We start from the raw sequence: 17,960 nt of genomic DNA, 5'->3' as shown, positions 1-17,960 counted from the left end.
CTGTTACTCGGAGCTTTGACATGAGTATCAAAATGACGGCATTCGCTCGTCGGAAGAGGGTTATTCTTGCCGCGCCTGCAGATACCTGCAGTGCATAGCTGATGACATATTATATTTACCATTCCACACTTGAGGAACGGCACATGGATATGGTCCGTCGCCGCATTGTTGCAATCCTTTGCAATGTCGATTGAAGTAATTATATGAACATTGTTGGAAAGACACACACAGGCACAGAAAAGGCGCTGTTGGGCGCCGACTGTCGCTGCCGGTGGTGATTCTGCCATTATGATTCTAGAACGGCTGGATACGCTTCTAAGTAGCAGACTAATAAGGCCATGATCGGCAAGCCCGGAATAACATGTTGGGAAGTCATTTTAACCGTTATCTTACATAAAGTAGCATAATTTTAACTATTTTGCTGAATTGGGCTCCGTTTAGCTGCCATTCCGGGGCTATACCTAATTAGGCTTAGTAGACCATCTTTCTCTATATACTGAGCTAGTAAGGGCCGCTTAGATTACCCGAATAGGCAAGGTTGCCAAGGAATTTCCCTCAATTTGCAGCTTTTTATTAGCAGCTATCCCGGGTGTAAAACGGCACAAATGTATATACCTCGAAGGACCAATGTACCCAAAAATCGTCCCCGACATACTAATCCGGGCTTGCCGATCAGGGCCTAAGACATTTATTGCCCTACTCTATGTATACTTACCAGCTTCTTGAGCATTTTAATATATTCTGTATGTGAATTTTCTTGCTGACCCTCACCTGAGCCGGGATTCCCAAATCTATAATCAGTAATCGCGCCGCAACAGTAACAAAACTCGCATCTAGGCAAGGCCAGGTCTAATGTTGTTGCTTATACGTGGAAGCAGTGATTGATGTAAAGCTTCTATATTAAATACAGCAAGTGTAAAGACGCAGAAGTAGATTTACTTATGTACCCCAGTTGAAATCGAGACATATATGTGCAAGAGGCAACAAATCAACATACCCTATAACTGTGTATGAACTCAACGGTGGAAGAGACAAACCGTTCTCAGAATCCAACCAAGCCATGATTGGCCTAAAATACTATTAAATATTAATAAAGTTGCATAATTCTTTTACAGCTTTCACGGCCAAATAATCCCCGACTCTTCACATAGACGTTTCAAAGTATTGATCTGGGAAGTCGACCAAGCGCTGCGCGCAGATGCTGTGTAGTGAAGAAGTTCCTAGGGTTGCGGCCCATCGGCTTCTCCCCGCAGCGCAATCTGGAGATCCTCAACACACTGTTCTAGCTGTTCCATATCCTGACGACGTGGCAGCGGAGGCGGCTCGTTGACGGCAATCGCGACCGGGGCGAGGTTTGAGAGGTTTGCCGATTCGCGGACTTGATACTATGTTCTCACTGTCCAATTGCGACGAGTTCACTAGTATGTGACATTCCTGTATCAATTGTTCCCTGTTCAATGTTCACAACGTTAAGTGTATTCAGTGGAGGGTCTTGAGCGTCAAGGCCTGAGTACAGAACATGTCCTCGCAGCTTTGAAATGCGGCAACTATAAATACACTGCTCACCAAGAGAGTCTCTATCATATCACAGTCACCCCAACCACCGATCTCACAAGAGCTCACATCCATTCTGAAGCACACAACAATATCTTATGCCAACATCTATTCTACACTGCCTCAGCGCAAACATCATCATGGAATCACTTCAGAGTAAACTCGACAACCTTCAACGTGGAGTTCACGCCCTCACTCAAGACTTGAAGTCACGGGATATAAATGAATTCACTGAGCTTGTTAATCAAATCATGAGAGACATGAAGGATATCGCATGTGCGTTTAAGGGCCCGAACCCCGAGGAAGTCAACGACCGAGAGACTGTCTGTGAGTACAACAAGCTTCTTCAGCTGATGGACTTTGACGTTAAACTTGCGCACTCCAATATGGACCGCGACACAGCGTTTAAATATCCTTGGATAACAACCAAAAACTGCGAGGAACGTCTCAAGATCCTAGAGCTCTCCATACAGGTTTTTGCTGATACCGTGGTTGATGCTGGATATAGCAAGATCGCCTGTACCCCACCATTTACAAAGCTTGCTATAATGTTCGAGACTATTGTGATTGAATATCTTAAGCTTCGCCATCGCCGTACTGCCATGCAGCTTGATGGGGCGGTAAAGGACAAGGGTGTAGGTCGAGATACGCAGCGCTTGAACAAGGAAGAGGTGCTGAGCTACGTGTCTCGTCCATTCTCCAAGGAGTTCATTACCAATTGGCTTCGTCAATACCACGCAAAGAGCACCCCTCGCGGCGCAATTTATCTCAAGGTAGCCTGGGATGGTAACAAAGGGGCGTGGGAAGTAAAGCAAGGGCACTGGGTTGACCCTCGGGTGCCGGAATTTGAGAATGGTGCTATTCAGGTCATCATGATCGGACCCAAGGAGCTACTCAACTCTCCATACAAGGCCAAAGAACAGTACGACGAGGAGAACATCCGTCCTCCCCATCCTCTTCTTCAGAGGTGCAAGCTTGACTTCTTGGATCGTGAAGACGGTGTTTTGCATTGGAGTCTTGGAGGTGTTCTTGCTTGGAGATTCTATGGCGAGGACTCGTGGATGGATCGCTTTGGCCATGTCATTAATGAGTATGAGTAAAGGTCTCTGAGTTAAGTGGTGAGGATTCTTACGAGGATGGGCAAAGTGTAAGTCATTGAAGGTTAGACGTGCCAGCCACATGGTGGGATGGCGAGGAATTAAGTGGTGATCGGTAAACTTTTGAATAAAGCAATGATCGCAATTAACAATTTTTGGAACGTGCATTATCTGTGAAGTTTGCTTTCTTGAATACAACTGACTGAATTTTATAACGACAGCTAGGGCTGTGACTTGGCAAGGAATGTGAAAGTGCTACTGGTATCTTCTAGGGTTAGAAGCTTGGCGAGAAAGACATTGCAGTGGTGATAAATATTTAGAAGTCTAGTTTTGACCCAAGTCCTGAATCCCAGGTCTTACTGACGTCGGAAAGGGGACAACCCGTTAAGTCTTCTGAATCGCGACCCGAAAAAATCTTGCCAATTGGAATAGCAAGATGGCGCCACGCATGAGTCCTTACACCTTTCTGAAAGTGACTATAGCTCTAGAATCAGAGTTTATCTCTAGATAGAAGCTCTAGAGAGAAGATATCTGTCATATCATATTCATGCGTATCGGCGGTCACATGGAGTATATGTAGTCTTGTCCAGCTCTAGTTCGGCTCCATGTGACAGGATACAGGATACAAGGTACAAGAATAGCCAGCGATGTTCCTGAGGCCGGTCAACACGACACGCTCTCCAGTCTTGGCCTTTGAGGCCATAAGGATCTTCCCATCAACAATTATTTCGCATTTTTCCCAGTTGTTCAGAACTTAATCTGTCCCAGCTATTAAAGTTGAGGCTTTTACGCAAGTATACATATGTGAGGCCCAATGCTCCAGGCAGCGTTTAACTTATCTATTGACGCAACGCTTACTAGATATATCTGCGACATGGAAGTTCGTTAACAGTAGGCTTGGGACAGTTGGCAATTTTGAATATGTCTTTGTCAAATTCGAGCCAGAACAAAGATCAACACCTTTTCCAGTGAACAACGGTGTTTGTTCATTGATCGTATGTACCCTTGCTCAATTCTGAACAGCATCAGGCGGCACATACTAGTTTTACATCAAAGAATTACCGAATTCTTGGGGCAAAGATACAGAAAAGGTGTTGTTAATACAAGAAAGAAGGTAAAGTGGGCAAGGTAAGACAACTGCTTCTCCACCAAAGTGTGTGCCAAATAGGCCAAATACATCCGAAGGACTCCAAAAAACACGGACACTCTTCATTCATACAGCAACGGTCCATCCTCCGTCACCCAAACAGGTATGTTGACTCAACCAGCAATTCTCCCGTTCCTTACTACTTCTTGACATCCTCCTTCACATCATCCAGAAGCTCAAAGGGAACCTGAGGATACAAAATATCCGCAAGACGGTTACACTCCATCTGCATATCAAGCCGATCAATCTTACGACGGAGAGTCAGTCTCTGCATAAGCATGAGGTACATACGGTGAGAGATGTCGTCCACCATTCCGTAACATTCCTCCTGTTCTTTCCAAAAGTGGCGAATTCGCTTCTTCATTTCGGCGACGCGACCGATGTCACGGGGGAGTTCGGCTTTCTTGATGGCTTCCTTCAGGTTGTGGATGTTTTCGTCGATCTTGATGCGGCGGGCGTATACACGGCAGACCTCGGCGAAGGCGAGTTGCCGGTTGCGCTCGAGGTAGGCGATCTGCTTCTTCATGGTCTCCTGATTGCGACGATGGGAGAGCTCGGTCGCGGTCAGGGGTGTGTCACCGAGGGCGGGGAGGGAATCCGTGAACGGGGTCTGTGGATAGGTTAGAGGGTGATGTGTTGGGTGGGGTGAAGACTTGCGCAAACAGGGTCAGCTTGCTTGGGTTTGCCAAAGCCAAAGCACTTCACGACGCTCCAGATGAGAGCGATGGTCATGATGAGCACCGACACGACAATGTGAGCGCCAGCGGGCTCGATCTCAATGGTCATAGCCATGAGTAGATGAGTTTAGTGTGATAGGGTTGAGAGTTGTTGTGATGAATGAAGTTGATGATATGGTAGATAAAATTGTTCTGATGGTGAAGGAGGGAAGGAGACGAAGCAAGAAAACAAGACGAAAATCTGTTTGTTATTTGAAGTATTCAACGTGACAAAGCTACATGCATCATTCCTGATGCAGTGGCACTGGCAGAGCGTCTAGTAAAAGATGGCCCAGCAGCTGGTTGGACGTGCCCGGTGGACCAAGGTGCTACTGGTCGAGCCATGCATGCTCTTCTGCCAGTGACAGAAGTGAGTGGGTTTTGGTAGTCTGCAACTATTGACACCGCGTGATAACACTGGTACATGCTCGAGCCCGAGAGGGTGTTCGCAGTACGCTTGCTGGGCCCCAAAGTTCCAACTGCCAAATCAATTCTGGAGTTTGCAGCAGAGCACTTTTTACGATGAGACGGTGTTGATTCACAATGGGCTTCACGCAGATTCATCAGAGAATCAAAGACAGTAAGCAATTCAAAGAGGGTTCATCGAAAGAGAGTACTGTCTACTTGGACTTGTCCGTACAAGATGATGTTCATTGAATGAAAGGCTGGCGTGTGGGGTCGTAGTCGTAGAAGATTCATGTGCTGCCTGTGGAAACAGATGTGTTAAATTCAGAGATGTATCTGGCAATGTTTGATCCACGATGAGCAGTGTCCTGGTTGGATCTCACCTTGGGATGTTCATCTTACTGTCTTTGGTGTTCACAATGTACCAAATCATAGCAGGGAGATCATAATAGTCCATCCATTTTCAGGTGGTCTTGGTGGCGCCGTACAATACCCAAGCTGTGGTGCAGCGCGATACTGCGCTAGAACTTGAGCGGTGACCATTGCCAGTGGAAGCTTGCGACTCAGGTTGTCGGAAAATGAAATGCCGGATGTTATTAGTGGAATTCGGGAAAGTGACACTTTGTGCTGGCGTCACAGTATTTAGCTGAGCTCATGACTTTGGACAGCCCTGAGAGTGAAAACATATTATTTCTTTCAGCTAGTGTGCTATCATGAATGTAACTGGGTGCTGACAGAGCAGAAACGGGCATTATTTCCTAAGAAGACTAAGATCGAGAGAAGCAGTGGAGTGCGACAAGCAACGTACTTCAGTTCATGCTCTATCTGAGCGTGAACTGAATAAGGTTCTCAAGAATGAAGAAGGATAGCTTGACGATTCAACAAATGGAGTTGGAGAAGTAGGGTGAAGATCTGGTGGTGCGCCAGAAGAAGACTGAGTCTTGTATTGCACATTTGCAGAAGCACGCTAAGGGGAGCAACCTTTGGACCATGACGACGGGGAATAGACATCTTGAAAGCAATTGCTCTGCTGGAGCAGGTGATTTTGAATGAGGGGAAAGGATAAGGAAACCTGGAGAACAAAGATGGCCAACAATTATAGAGCAAGAAGACTAAGTTCTCCGTGCTGATAAGTCTCAACTGCAAATAACAAATGTGGCTCACAACTTCGACATTATCAAAAAATGCCTGACCAATTGCTACAGCATAAAGTTGGAGCAAGAAGACAGTGCTTGAAGAACATCAGACTAGTAAGGCAACAATTGAACCAGAGGCTCTATCAGGATTCGGTATCACAGGCGACATATTGACCCTACTACCACTTCCCCAACCCCCAATCCATCACTCACATCCTATGGTGTATGTTCTCACAGCACGACTGCAACCACGCAAGCAACACCAGCAATAACACCAGCAGTCCCAATCGTCATCCCAGCCCCAGCATTATCCACATCAACAGTCGCTGAAGGAGCACTTCCAGTAGCAGTCCCATTAGACTTGCTGATTGGAACGGCATACCAGTCAATGCCGTTACTGCGTGTAATCGTCGACACGATCGTCAAGCTCACATCCTCGTCAATGGATTCCGGAGGGTATGAAATGTTGTCGGTGAAAGAGATGTCGGTGGTCTTTGGGGCAGCAGCAGTGGCGGCAGGGGTAGAAGTGATTTCAGGTTGCGCTACGATGAGGAGGGCGTAGAGAAGAGCTGCGAGAGCGATTGATCGTGCCATTTTGTCTTTTATTGGGTAGAACGAGTGACGGTAGAGGAACGAATATTAAAGAGAGACTATTTGCAGAAGTTTCATGTGAACCAGAATGTAATAATTGTGCATTTGTATTTCTATACGGATTTCTCTTGTATTTGAACTCTTGAGCCCCTGCATCGGATACAATGCGGTGTATTTTCTTTAATGCTTGTCAGCTAAACTCGGGCATTTATACGGTAAAGGATTGTAAGAATTGTTCCACTCTGATCCTTCAGACTATTAATAGAGGTAATAAAATGAATGATTTTAAGCGATGGCGTGTCTATTCCGGTTCGAGACAGTGCCAAGATTTCTCATCGAAGCGAGGAGATCCTCGACAAACGGCCTTGACCCACAGATTGATCAGCAAAACAAGTACCTTGCCCTCGGGGAGCAAAAAAGCTCAAGACTTTAGACGATGATGCGAAAACAAACTCATTAAAGAGTCTCTTAAGCTTAGGCTAAATTACCTAAACTTTTTTATCGCTTAGGGTCAAGGTGCCAAGTTTTCTTACCTCCCCTAGCCTGCAGCCATCAATGATTAGAACAGTCCTGGCTCAGACCATCGTTTATCCCCTGATTTCATTGTGGACAGTTGTATAAAGGCGTTAGCAGTTGAAAGCCCAAATTTTGGTATGTCATCGAGAGCTTATACTTACATCTTCCTTTCTTCGGAAGTAGAATGAGCGATGTGAACCTGGTCCTAGAATGCAGTTGTCATTATGCTATTATCGATATTACATGCTCCCGGATAACAGAGTGCTCCATAGAAAGTACGCCGCCATACTGTCAGTAGCTAGCCATAAACACTGAGGATCCACGAAAACGAAAGCAAGTTGAGCCGTCTTCCCACTCGCCATTATCTCGTCGAGGCCACCGCGGCAGTTGGCTACGTCAAGTCCCTTTTCTCCCCATTTCTTATGTCACACGAGCGGGTGTCGCAACTAATTCTCGTATACTTCAGCTGCAAAGGCTACGGAGAGTTCAGTTCGGCTCCTCGATCGGCAAAACATCAGAACTCAATATCTGCCAGTATGACAGGCAAATGCTTCTCAAAACTCTATATCTGGGACTATCCCATGATTACGAGCCTCCCTATTAGATCCTTGGCGACGATATGGCTAATCATGGGGTTCGATCCTTCTGAACTTGTGAATTCTCGCTTTGTGTCTCGGGTTTCTGAACGGACCTTTTATTATCGGCTTCTGCCAGGTGCTCGTATGCTTGTCGCTGGAAAGTACTGTTTATCATCATTTAGACAACACGTATCGGCCCCTCATAAGAACTTTAAATAACGGCCTTTCCCCATTACCTTCAACCGAGAGTCCTGATTAATTGTCCACGGGCTTCATATTGGGGAGCATCTCTCTGTTCTGCTGTACGGAAGCCCGTGGCAAGCATCCAAACGAAACGCATCTGAACGCTCAACATACAGCAACCCCCTTCGAAGCAAGGCTATCGTATGCAAATCAGGGGGGTTAAAGAGTGCTATAGTCTATTTTGTTCGGTTAAAAACAGCGGTATTTCCTTAAGGAGCTGTTCAAATTGCCAAAGAGTACTATTAATGATCTTACTGAATAGCGACTTATCTCTGGAACATGGTCACCCTTTTGTCCACTATGTGTCATGTTCGCGATTTATCATTTCCTATAAAACGCATCTGCAGGATTAAGAAAGCCTGCACCAGAATCACAAACATCGACACTATTGATACCCAAGTAAATCCTTACCATTCTACAGTCAGACCGATTATTCTCATCCAATATGGCCGCCAACAATCAGAACAACCAACAGTTCGAAATCGACTGTTTCGTATGCCACAGAGTCAATAGAAGAGAAAGGACGGTCGAAATTCTCGTCAAGTGGGCAGACCACAGTGAACCAACTTGGGAACCCGAGGCCGTCTTGCAAGAAACCGCTGATCGCACACTGTATGATTACTGGAGCGACCGCGGTGGCCGTGGGCGCGCGACACGCCTACGGGAGTATCATGTTTTCAGGATCCTTGCTAAAGGTTGGAATAGAGGTCAGTGGCGCTTTCACTGTCAGTGGGTAGGATACTCGACCTCGGGCGACGATACAACCTGGGAGCCTGAAAGCAAGGTGAAGAGGATTGCTCCGGCCGCGGTGGCAGAGTGGGATGCTAGTCAAGCAGCGACTAATCGGGCATCGGCTAACCAGAACGCTCCAGCGGTGAATCCTTAGAGTATAAATCGTATAGGAGAGTTGAGCCATTGTTGGTGACATGCAAGAGTCAATTGGCGCTCTAAACTACTCCTAGTATGTATTTAAATGCCGAGGTACAGACCTTTCAAGGGCATTGGGAGATGGGATAGATAACTTCAGAGAGATTTAAACTGTATTTTATAGTAAATTGATTTTATCCTTTTCCTATCACTCTGCCCCGTCTAATAGATAAGTTGCTAGTGAAACTATAAAAGCCAGAGCATTATAAAGAAAACCTTACCTACTTACTACTGCTTCTTGCATATTCAGCTTGGGCCGTAAATGAAAGGAGCCATAAGATTACTCTTGGAAGTAACAATTTGTAAATATCTAGAACTAGGGATATTTCAGCGAGACTAAGTCGTCACCAACCAAAGCCATAGTCTTCATCTCCAAGGCCAATGCAACATATGCCAAGCCTTTTACCATGTCTATTAGGAGCTTAAACTTGACAGAACTCTGGGCTGGGGTCTTTTAACCGTTTACAAATGTGATCAAGCCTCGATCATGTCCTCAGTAGAAAAGGGAGACAGTTGGGTATACAACAGCGTGGTAAGATTTGAATAGAATGAGACATAGTACCATTTCGCTACGCGGCCGTCACATCGAGCCATCTTCAAAGTCCATCGCCAGCCAGGTTTCTCACAGTCGAAGCTTATTCCCAAGCACATGTATTCGCATCACTGACCTGAGCTTGAAACAAGACCGCATTCTACATCAGATAACTGGCAACAAGAGTGCTGCAATCCAAAAGATAGGCCGGCGTCAAAAGAAGAAGGAATGCATGAAAGACAGAAGCAATAGAAATACCTATCAGATACCACTGTGCTCAGCAAGACATAACTCGCCTGAGAGACGTGTTTGTCCTCAATGGGGTTGTTTGTCATGTTACCGATTACCATCAATTGGATAATGCACTACCAAAGCCTTGGATTGGCTGGATCTAACTTAGTGGCTGCACCAGCAAGCCCGCTTATAAATGATGGCGATCAGCGTCATACCGGGCCAACTACATAAGTATTCCGTGTCAGCATCTACCAACAGCAAACGGTTAGTCACTGGTATGTTAATATGAAGCACAGTTTAAAGGGCGCGCCCTGAAGGTCACATGAATCAAGAATTGGACTTTATCAGCATGGCATTTATAGTGTTTGCTCTGCAACTCGACAAGTCGTTAAATATGAGCCTTGGTCCCTGCGTTGAGATTAAAATTACATCACATCGCAGCAATTGAGTAAGACAACCAGGCTCATTAAAACACAATCCTTCGTATCAAAGACCAACGTGTATCTATTTCGACAATGTCTTCTACCATGAGAGCTATACTGATCTCCGAGTTCGGTCCTGTTGAGAACCTGGTCATCAAAGACGTCCCCAAACCATCTGCCACAACCCCCGGTACAGCCCTCATCCGCATCAAAGCCTTTGGCATCAACCACGCAGAAATGCACATGCGGCGCGGTGAATGGGCCGAGTCAGTCCCCATCAGCGGTATCGAATGTGTCGGAATCATCGAGGATTGTCCAGGAGGCGAGTTTGCTCCAGGGACACCAGTAGCAGCACTTATGGGCGGCCTCGGACGGACCATACCCGGTAGCTACGCGGAGTACACCGTCGCAAATACGAGCAACATGGTCGCATTGGGAGATCCTGGAGAATCACTGCCTTTGTCTTGGGCAAATGTAGCTGCGCTTCCTGAAAGTTATGCTACTGCTTGGACGTGCCTGTTTCGAAATCTGGATCTTCAACGCGGGCAGAGAATTCTGATCAGAGGTGCTACTTCGTCTTTTGGAAGAGCAGCTATCAATCTCGCTGTTGATGCAGGGGCTATTGTCACGGCGACAAGTCGCAGCGAAACAAAGTTTGCCATGTTGCGAGACCTCGGAGTCTCCGAGACCGTCCTCGAAACGCCCAACTTAAGCAAACACCTCATCAAGAACCACGACTTCAAGAAGTTCGATTCAGTACTAGACCTGGTGGGCAACAGCACAGTTGTCGATTCACTACAGCTAGTCCGTCGAGATGGCCGCGTCTGCCTGGCGGGATGGCTAGGAGGATTAGATCCCATCAAGGGACCTGCAGGGCCCGACGAGTCGCGCGGCTTCAATCCGCTGCTGCAAATGGCAAGCGGAGTCCACTTGAGCTTCTTTGGGAGTTTTGTGTTTGGGACAGAAGAATTTCCAGTGTCTGATGTTCCGTTGAGGAGTATCATGCTCAAGGTGGCGGAGGGGAAGATTGACGCTAGGCCATGGAGGGTGTTTGCCTTTGAGGGCATACATGCTGCTCATCAGGCTATGGAGAATGGAGATACAAATGGGAAAATGGTTGTGACTGTTGTCTAGTGTTCGAGACAGCAATGATGCGCTCTCGAAGCTGTACTAGTCCTCAAGACAGAAAAAGATATTATCGCATGGATGAACAGTGTTGTCTATTGCAATCCGTATCAATGGTGCGGACTCTCTCGAGTGCCAAAGTCATTGGTGTTAAGAATAGCAACCTTCAGTTCAGTGGTCATCCCTAAACGTAACCTTTTCCAAAGTTTGCAACTGTCGCTGAGCATCGGGTAGACACGCGAGCAACACCCGTCGAATTGTGACAAAATCTTGTTGCCAGAGAGCGACAGAAAATCTCATCCAATCAGATCGCGCCTCGATGGCTCAGTGGTAGAGCGTGTCACTAGTAATGACAAGGTCCACGGTTCGATCCCGTGTCGAGGCAAACGAGTCCTACCTTGTGTAGCATCTCTTTTTTGCGTTTTTTTTGTATCAATTGTGACTTGAATATCGATGATACCGAAACGTAATTTGCACAGACACGGCTACAAGACTACTTCCTTTCTCCCGGTCACGAATCTCATCTCAGATAATCCCTGATGATATCCTCCGGAACATCCTTGCCCAAGTAATTCGGCACTCGCTCATACATCTCCCACGCACTTCGTTTCATAAAATTCGTTTGCTCCCTAACCCAACCTTCAAACTCCCCCCTCTCAACCATCTCGCCCCTCTTTTCCTTCTCAACCAGCGTCTCCAAAACCGCATCAATTCGCCCCCTCAACCTGAGCAACTTCTCCTGCAAAAAGATATTACAAAACGTCGGAATATCATCATTTCCCAAGTCCACACTTCGAAGCGACGTGTACTGATCATCCAGATTAGGGTCCGCAAATGCATAGCTACTCACCATACTCAGCCTCTCGGGCACATTTGTCGCGCGCAATGCAGCGTGCTCTGTGCATCCACCCTGCATGATGACAGCGCCTCCAACGGTTGGACTCTTTACTTTTACGATGGAGCCGTCTCCTGTGCGTATGGCAGTTTCGCCGCCTTGCATGCTGCTTGTGTCGCTGAGCATGACGACGCATACAACGGGGACTTGGTCTTTGTGCCAGGCATCAATGGGTATGTCGTCGTAGCTAGACTTTTGCATTTCTTGAGGTGAGAGTGGGGCTGAGGGTGTTTCGGTAAGTTTATAGACGCCGGGGAGACCTTCGGGGCCGAGTTGGATGTTTACGAGGCCCAGGTCTGCTTCGCGCCTCAGGAGACGTAATCCGAAGCCAGCAGCTCTATCAATGGCAGCTTGCGTCGCGGGATGTTGCCACGCTTGAAGGGTAAACTTTGCCGTCTTTTCACAATGAGCTTAGTATCACTATCGTCAGAGTGACGTTGAACTGACCTTTTCATGACCCGCAATGTAAGCCGGCGCACGATCCCATGAACGAAGATACTTGTCAAGGATTGGTTTACTCAGCATCTCGCGGCGTAACATGCGCACTCCCTCTTCTGAGAATAGTTGAAAAGGCTCTGTAACGCAGAGATCAGGCGCATTCTCTGGCTGTGGCAGACCAAGGTCCTGGAAGTTGTGGCGACGAGTAGGGGGTTGGAAAGCGAGGTGGATTGCAGGATCAAAGTCTGGCAGGTCGAGGTCATCAAGAGCGGTGAGAGTTGGAGGGGAAATGTTCGCTAGGGCTGGAGCTACTTTTGCAGACATGTTGTAGGATGTTTAGATGGAAGATTGGAGCTGGAGAGTGGGCAGGCCGCTATGATCTTGTTATTTCTGACGCAGGTGATTGATACTGCAAGTTGGTCAGTACCATATCCCAACAACATTTTTGCAGGCCATTTGAGCCTTTTATCATTATGACCAAACTTGCTAATGGCTCTTTATCTGCGTTGGTTGCTGAAGGGTGGAGGGGCCTCATGTTAGTCTCTTCTTATATCATTTCCTAATCTGGTAATGGTATCCTGACTACATCGCTAAGCTTATCATCTGACGCTTCTAGTCAGATAAGACACTATAGATAGACCCGGCAGTTCACAAGCGCTACCTCCTTATCAAGTAAATTTCTCCACAGTTACTCCACACTCAGTGGCCTCAAAAATAACTAGAGTTAGCTTGGAAAAGGCAACGAGGAGATTTGTCGCTGCATGCTGATTTAGGGAATCCGTGGTTTATGAGTCACGTGACATTTGTACCTTGGCTATGGGTTCTGGAATTGTGGTAATCAATCCATCAGGATCCCATGACTGCATTGGAGGTCACTTGCTTTGATCATCTTGACGGCAGCTGACATCAGAATAGGTAGACGAGCTCAGTGACCTGGCTGACTTTTGTAAGATTGGGACTTCTATAGGAGGTACGACAGCGGCAATGGATATTTACCCGAGAGTACGCTCGGCAGGATCACAAGGCGAATCTGACTTGAGAGAATACAGCGGAGCTTTTCTGTTCTGCAGTACACTACATTCAGGCTATCCTCTCATGCTGTATAAAGACCAACAGTCCAATCTCTACCAAGGGGGAGGCGCCTTTCCCTGATACTCATGTAGAGTACTTGCCAATTTCCAATCGACAAAACCAAGAGCCTTTCTTTGCATTGCTCCCTCCCCGAGTTTCGATACCTCTGGCCCGCCGACAAAGCGCTCACTCATCAACGAGAGGCTTCAGATCTCCAGTTCTGTGAAGGAATCTGTCAAATGCTTCAGGGAACAGCTGCACCGCATCACCAAGCTTCTCCAAGAACGAGACCACCGCATCGAAGAACCGAATCACGCGATCGCAGATATTTCTGACATGAGTGAAAATAGAGGAAACACGCTGGATAAGATACTGAAGGACAGGGATGAGCAGGACGATGATATAAAGGATCGCAGCGTTGGCGAGGACCGACAAGTAGACGGCGATGACGGTAAGGCCCGAGAGGCAGACACAAGTCGCGGCGGTGAGAACGAAAGAAGTTCCGAGGATGATTGAGAAGAAGATGATGTCGCTGGTCTCGAAGAGGTTGTAGAGGGTGAATGAGATGATCCAGAGAAGGGAGACGATAGAGACCAACTTGGTCGTTTGAGGGTCGATGAGATCGGCCATTTTGACGTCGGGTCAAGGTGCGGAAAGGGGACCAAAGAGCGGAGTGGTTTGTTTCGGGCCGTCGAGGTGTTAATGGTTGATGAAGGTTGTGGGAAAGTGATGTTGCGACGGTGTTGAAGATATTGCGATGGAGAGATGTGTGTTTGGAAGTGGAAGAGATAGTTCAGTAGTTGGGAGAACTTGGATGAACCTTTACAGGATCGCAAGCAGTGTTCCCGCCCCGAGTGGTGGCGCTTTCAGATGCCTGGACTTTCGTGACTCGATATGGTGAATTAACAGTGGCACTCACTGGCGGTCTGAACTCCAACCCAACCGGCAAACAATTACGAAGGTACACTGCTATGATTAGTTGCAATCGGTATGTTCACACTGGCAACGCACAATGGGTGTCGCTGCCACTGCGAGAACAAACTTGGAAGGCCGAAGGTGATTTCTCCTGCTAAGACTTGTGCGTGACCTTGACTACTAGAGACTCTCCTCATGTCTCGTCTAAATTCAACACAGCAGTAATACCAAATCTCTGTTTTGTCCGCTCCGCAGATCATCACAGGACATCACAATAAGAGATGCGATCGCAACAGCCGGTGTCCTTACTGTTAAACAGTCTGAGGTCAGTGTTGAAGAATTAAATCTTCTCGGGACTAGGGACAAGGGACAAATACATAACTTTACAGCTCAAAAAGGGCTTGACACAGAGCATTTGGGCCTGCCGTCTCTTATCAAACCAGAAAGCAACGCAAAATAGCCTTCTTAGAGGCTCTACTAGGGCCACCGCGGCAGCTCGGCAACAGATGAGCTCATCTCTCAATCTACTGTTCATCGTATCTTGTACACAGGCTGTCATCGCATTCTCTGGCTCCTTGCCTGACATATTTTACTACATTGCCGACATTTAAAGAGCGGCTCACTTATTCAAACAGAACAACATTCTTCACTGACTGCTATGCACAAGCGCCTGACTATCTCCGGCAACCTCTTTCGCTTAGTGCGTTGTCTCTCACCAGGCAAAAAACACCATGCAGATTCACTAAGAGCAGACGAGCAAAAGCTCCAAGGCCATTCCCCAGTAACTCCCAATCAGCGAATAAAACACCAAGCAACTCAAGATACTCCAGTCCATGCCTCTTGTCCACGCAAAGCCCGCTGAGCTAATCACATTCCGGAAACTCTGACCGTCAACTCGCCAACATACACATCACCCGAAAGAAACTGTTGTCTAGCCTCGTCCTTTCCCTTGAATGGTCTCAACAGGGTTTCAGAACGAGCGATCTCACGCACCCACCAGCCAAGAACCTTTCGGTTGTGAGAAAGCGCGGCTTTTCTGGCAAGACTCTGGACTGTCAACCCGTAGTTCTTCTGCCAAGACTTGGCTTTGAATGTTGATCCTGTACGTCTCTCGTCAAGATACGCAAGGCATAACCCATCTCCGGTGTATCTTTTAGGATTCTTGACCTCGACCGCAAGACAGCCGATGGCGTAGGGGAGGGGAACAACTGTAGCAACAATTTTGTCGCAGCCAGTTTCCTCACAGTCATGAACGACATCACTTCCTGGTAGACTGATCAGTATGTGTATTTATTAACAGAAGGCGATGGGGAAAGTACTGTGCATATCATGGCCAACAATGATGTCCATGGGAGACGGCGCATACTTGAAGCTCGGCGGGAAGGGAACATCTGAATTGATGGCGTTGATCTGATCCACAAGATTGACTTGGTACAAAATCTCCGGGGAGGCATCGCCAATAGCTTGGAGCAGATAGTCGAATTGCTGGCGGGCCGCCTCAGGCAAGTCATCCAAATCAGTGATAGGCTGACGAGGCAAGACCTTGCGTGTTCTTGGGGTAGTCTGCACCCAATCCCTGGGTGAGACTTTGTCATGGCCATTGCTGTCGTCTGACTTCATCTTCTTCGCCTCATGGTACAGCTCAGATGCTCGACGCTTAGTACCCATGGTGGAAAGAAGTGAGGGCTTGTAATGATAAGGAGCAAGGCAGATGTTGATGGTGAGATTGAAGAGATAAGAAGGAAACGATAGAGCTGAAGAAGATGGAAGCAATTTATACCATTTGTAATTTCACCTGCTGGATTGAATGTGAGATGGAGGCAGTGAATGAGAGCACTAAACAAAGCCAAAGTCTAACTTACATGTTGACAGCTTTTGAACAAAGAGCCCCTACAAACAAAGCCGCCATTTACTCATGCATCAGATTCATTGAATTATATAAAAGACCTTTCGCGCTCTTACTATAAAGCATATCAACCCGGTTTTAATTCACCTGCCCGTTGGTCTTCCGTGCAACAGAGAGGTTCAGACAGTCACAATTGTGTTTGATTTATTGACCGAGAAGCCAGAGTGATTGGACCAACAGAGCTGGTAAACTAGGAGGGCGCAAAAGAACGAGAAAATTGTGTTTCATTCTAATTCCCAGAAGAATAAAAATCCAGTGACAGAGGAGCTTATCTTGAAATAAAGTAACCACTGTCATTGCTATGACGAGAACGTCCGTTTTTCCTTGATTGCCATGCATACCCTATACCATCCATGCTCATTCAAGGAGTCGCGTTGACCAGCTAAATGGAGACATCCATGGGTGGTTGTTATCTTATCGTGATAAGATACCAGGCAACAAATGAGATCAAGTCAGCCTACCGATTAAGGCAAGCCACCAAAACAGACACACCGCCATCATTTACGCCATGTCCAGCTTGACTCACATTACCAACACCACCATTATTATGTATCCAGGCCCAAACCATAACTACAGACGAGTAGTTCAATCGTGACATAATGGTATTTCTTTAGATTGCCCTACGCCGCTTGAACAAGTAATGAACCGCCAACAATTCAAGCAGCAGAAGCTGCAACTTTTCGTCCATTGATTCCAGAGGCCCAGCTCATACAACGTCGACATCCCCAGCCGTACCTTCAATGGCGAATGGTTAGACTTAATGCTTCAGTGCCTGTCCTAAGTGACCAGGCTCCAAGTTCCTTGCATAAACAGTGGTTCATCTCGGGAGTTGCCGGGTAAACAGTCTATGCACCCCGCCATTGAACCGCCTAACAAAATGGAAGTCGCCACGTTTATTCGCCATTACCATCAAGCTCATTGCCGATGGGCGATTAAATTTCCAGTATACATGACCTGCAAAAAGAAGGATATTATTAGCAAGATCAGCAAAAAACATATAACAGCGGGGATTCGCTGATCATCACTGACCCAACTACTGATCCGCCCCTTACACCCGCCCCTTTGCCTAGTCACCGTACCCTCAGTGGTTGACGCACGGGCACCTACGGTGGAAAGGAAAGCACGGGGGGTCGGTCTCTAGGCCCTACCCAAGTAGTAGTGGTGAGATTTAAGTGCGACTAAAAGTAGCATTTAAATGGATCATGCATATACTCTTAGATTTTGCCATCCACCTTTGCCGCTCGCCTCACTTTATTTATTGGCTTAGATGATACAAGTGCCACTCCTCCGATTAAGACAGTCTACCTTAACCCCTCAGCTTGCACACAAGGTCTTCCCATTACACATCTAGATCTTAGAATTAGCCTAAGTCAAACATTATGATTAATATATTTAATAGGTGTTAATTCCATCTATGTAGATAATTCTTACGTTAAAATTAACACCAAAAATAATTCATCCTTATGCCTAGACTGGTGGATGAATGTGGCAGTATGAATCCGCCAAGGAGTA

The 17,960-nt window shown here is 46.9% G+C and overlaps 8 protein-coding genes and 1 non-coding gene across 9 annotated transcripts; 4 read left to right on the top strand and 5 right to left on the bottom strand.

Moving 5' to 3' along the window:
* Window positions 1–1,513: 1,513 nt before the first annotated feature.
* Window positions 1,514–2,654, top strand: FOIG_09668 (uncharacterized protein; the record flags this gene model as incomplete). The annotated part of the gene is made up of 1 exon (XM_031209946.1): window positions 1,514–2,654. The coding sequence occupies exon 1, from the start codon at window positions 1,653–1,655 to the stop codon at window positions 2,652–2,654; it is 1,002 nt and encodes a 333-aa protein (XP_031060197.1). The 5' UTR covers window positions 1,514–1,652.
* Window positions 2,655–3,937: 1,283 nt separating this feature from the next.
* FOIG_09667 (uncharacterized protein) lies at window positions 3,938–4,590 on the bottom strand (the record flags this gene model as incomplete). The annotated part of the gene is made up of 2 exons (XM_031209945.1): window positions 3,938–4,408; window positions 4,462–4,590. 2 exons carry the CDS (start codon window positions 4,588–4,590, stop codon window positions 3,938–3,940), a joined length of 600 nt encoding a protein of 199 aa, XP_031060196.1.
* Window positions 4,591–6,286: 1,696 nt separating this feature from the next.
* Window positions 6,287–6,649, bottom strand: FOIG_09666 (uncharacterized protein; the record flags this gene model as incomplete). The annotated part of the gene is made up of 1 exon (XM_031209944.1): window positions 6,287–6,649. The coding sequence occupies one exon, from the start codon at window positions 6,647–6,649 to the stop codon at window positions 6,287–6,289; it is 363 nt and encodes a 120-aa protein (XP_031060195.1).
* Window positions 6,650–8,428: 1,779 nt separating this feature from the next.
* Window positions 8,429–8,869, top strand: FOIG_09665 (uncharacterized protein; the record flags this gene model as incomplete). The annotated part of the gene is made up of 1 exon (XM_031209943.1): window positions 8,429–8,869. One exon carries the CDS (start codon window positions 8,429–8,431, stop codon window positions 8,867–8,869), a length of 441 nt encoding a protein of 146 aa, XP_031060194.1.
* Window positions 8,870–10,191: 1,322 nt separating this feature from the next.
* Window positions 10,192–11,232, top strand: FOIG_09664 (uncharacterized protein; the record flags this gene model as incomplete). Its single annotated transcript, XM_031209942.1, has 1 exon — window positions 10,192–11,232. One exon carries the CDS (start codon window positions 10,192–10,194, stop codon window positions 11,230–11,232), a length of 1,041 nt encoding a protein of 346 aa, XP_031060193.1.
* Window positions 11,233–11,536: 304 nt separating this feature from the next.
* Window positions 11,537–11,608, top strand: FOIG_09663. The gene has a single exon. It is a non-coding gene; the product is annotated as a tRNA-Thr (tRNA).
* Window positions 11,609–11,743: 135 nt separating this feature from the next.
* Window positions 11,744–12,880, bottom strand: FOIG_09662 (uncharacterized protein; the record flags this gene model as incomplete). The annotated part of the gene is made up of 2 exons (XM_031209941.1): window positions 11,744–12,514; window positions 12,566–12,880. 2 exons carry the CDS (start codon window positions 12,878–12,880, stop codon window positions 11,744–11,746), a joined length of 1,086 nt encoding a protein of 361 aa, XP_031060192.1.
* Window positions 12,881–13,813: 933 nt separating this feature from the next.
* On the bottom strand, window positions 13,814–14,257 carry FOIG_09661 (uncharacterized protein; the record flags this gene model as incomplete). The annotated part of the gene is made up of 1 exon (XM_031209940.1): window positions 13,814–14,257. The coding sequence occupies one exon, from the start codon at window positions 14,255–14,257 to the stop codon at window positions 13,814–13,816; it is 444 nt and encodes a 147-aa protein (XP_031060191.1).
* Window positions 14,258–15,409: 1,152 nt separating this feature from the next.
* On the bottom strand, window positions 15,410–16,210 carry FOIG_09660 (uncharacterized protein; the record flags this gene model as incomplete). The annotated part of the gene is made up of 2 exons (XM_031209939.1): window positions 15,410–15,807; window positions 15,862–16,210. The coding sequence occupies 2 exons, from the start codon at window positions 16,208–16,210 to the stop codon at window positions 15,410–15,412; spliced, it is 747 nt and encodes a 248-aa protein (XP_031060190.1).
* Between the last annotated feature and the right edge of the window lie 1,750 nt (window positions 16,211–17,960).

This window comes from Fusarium odoratissimum (genome assembly GCF_000260195.1).
Source record: "Fusarium odoratissimum NRRL 54006 unplaced genomic scaffold supercont1.16, whole genome shotgun sequence".
NCBI lineage: Eukaryota > Fungi > Ascomycota > Sordariomycetes > Hypocreales > Nectriaceae > Fusarium > Fusarium odoratissimum.
The sequence above is the reverse complement of the archived record's forward strand: the minus strand, read 5'-3'. Positions and strand labels throughout refer to the sequence as shown.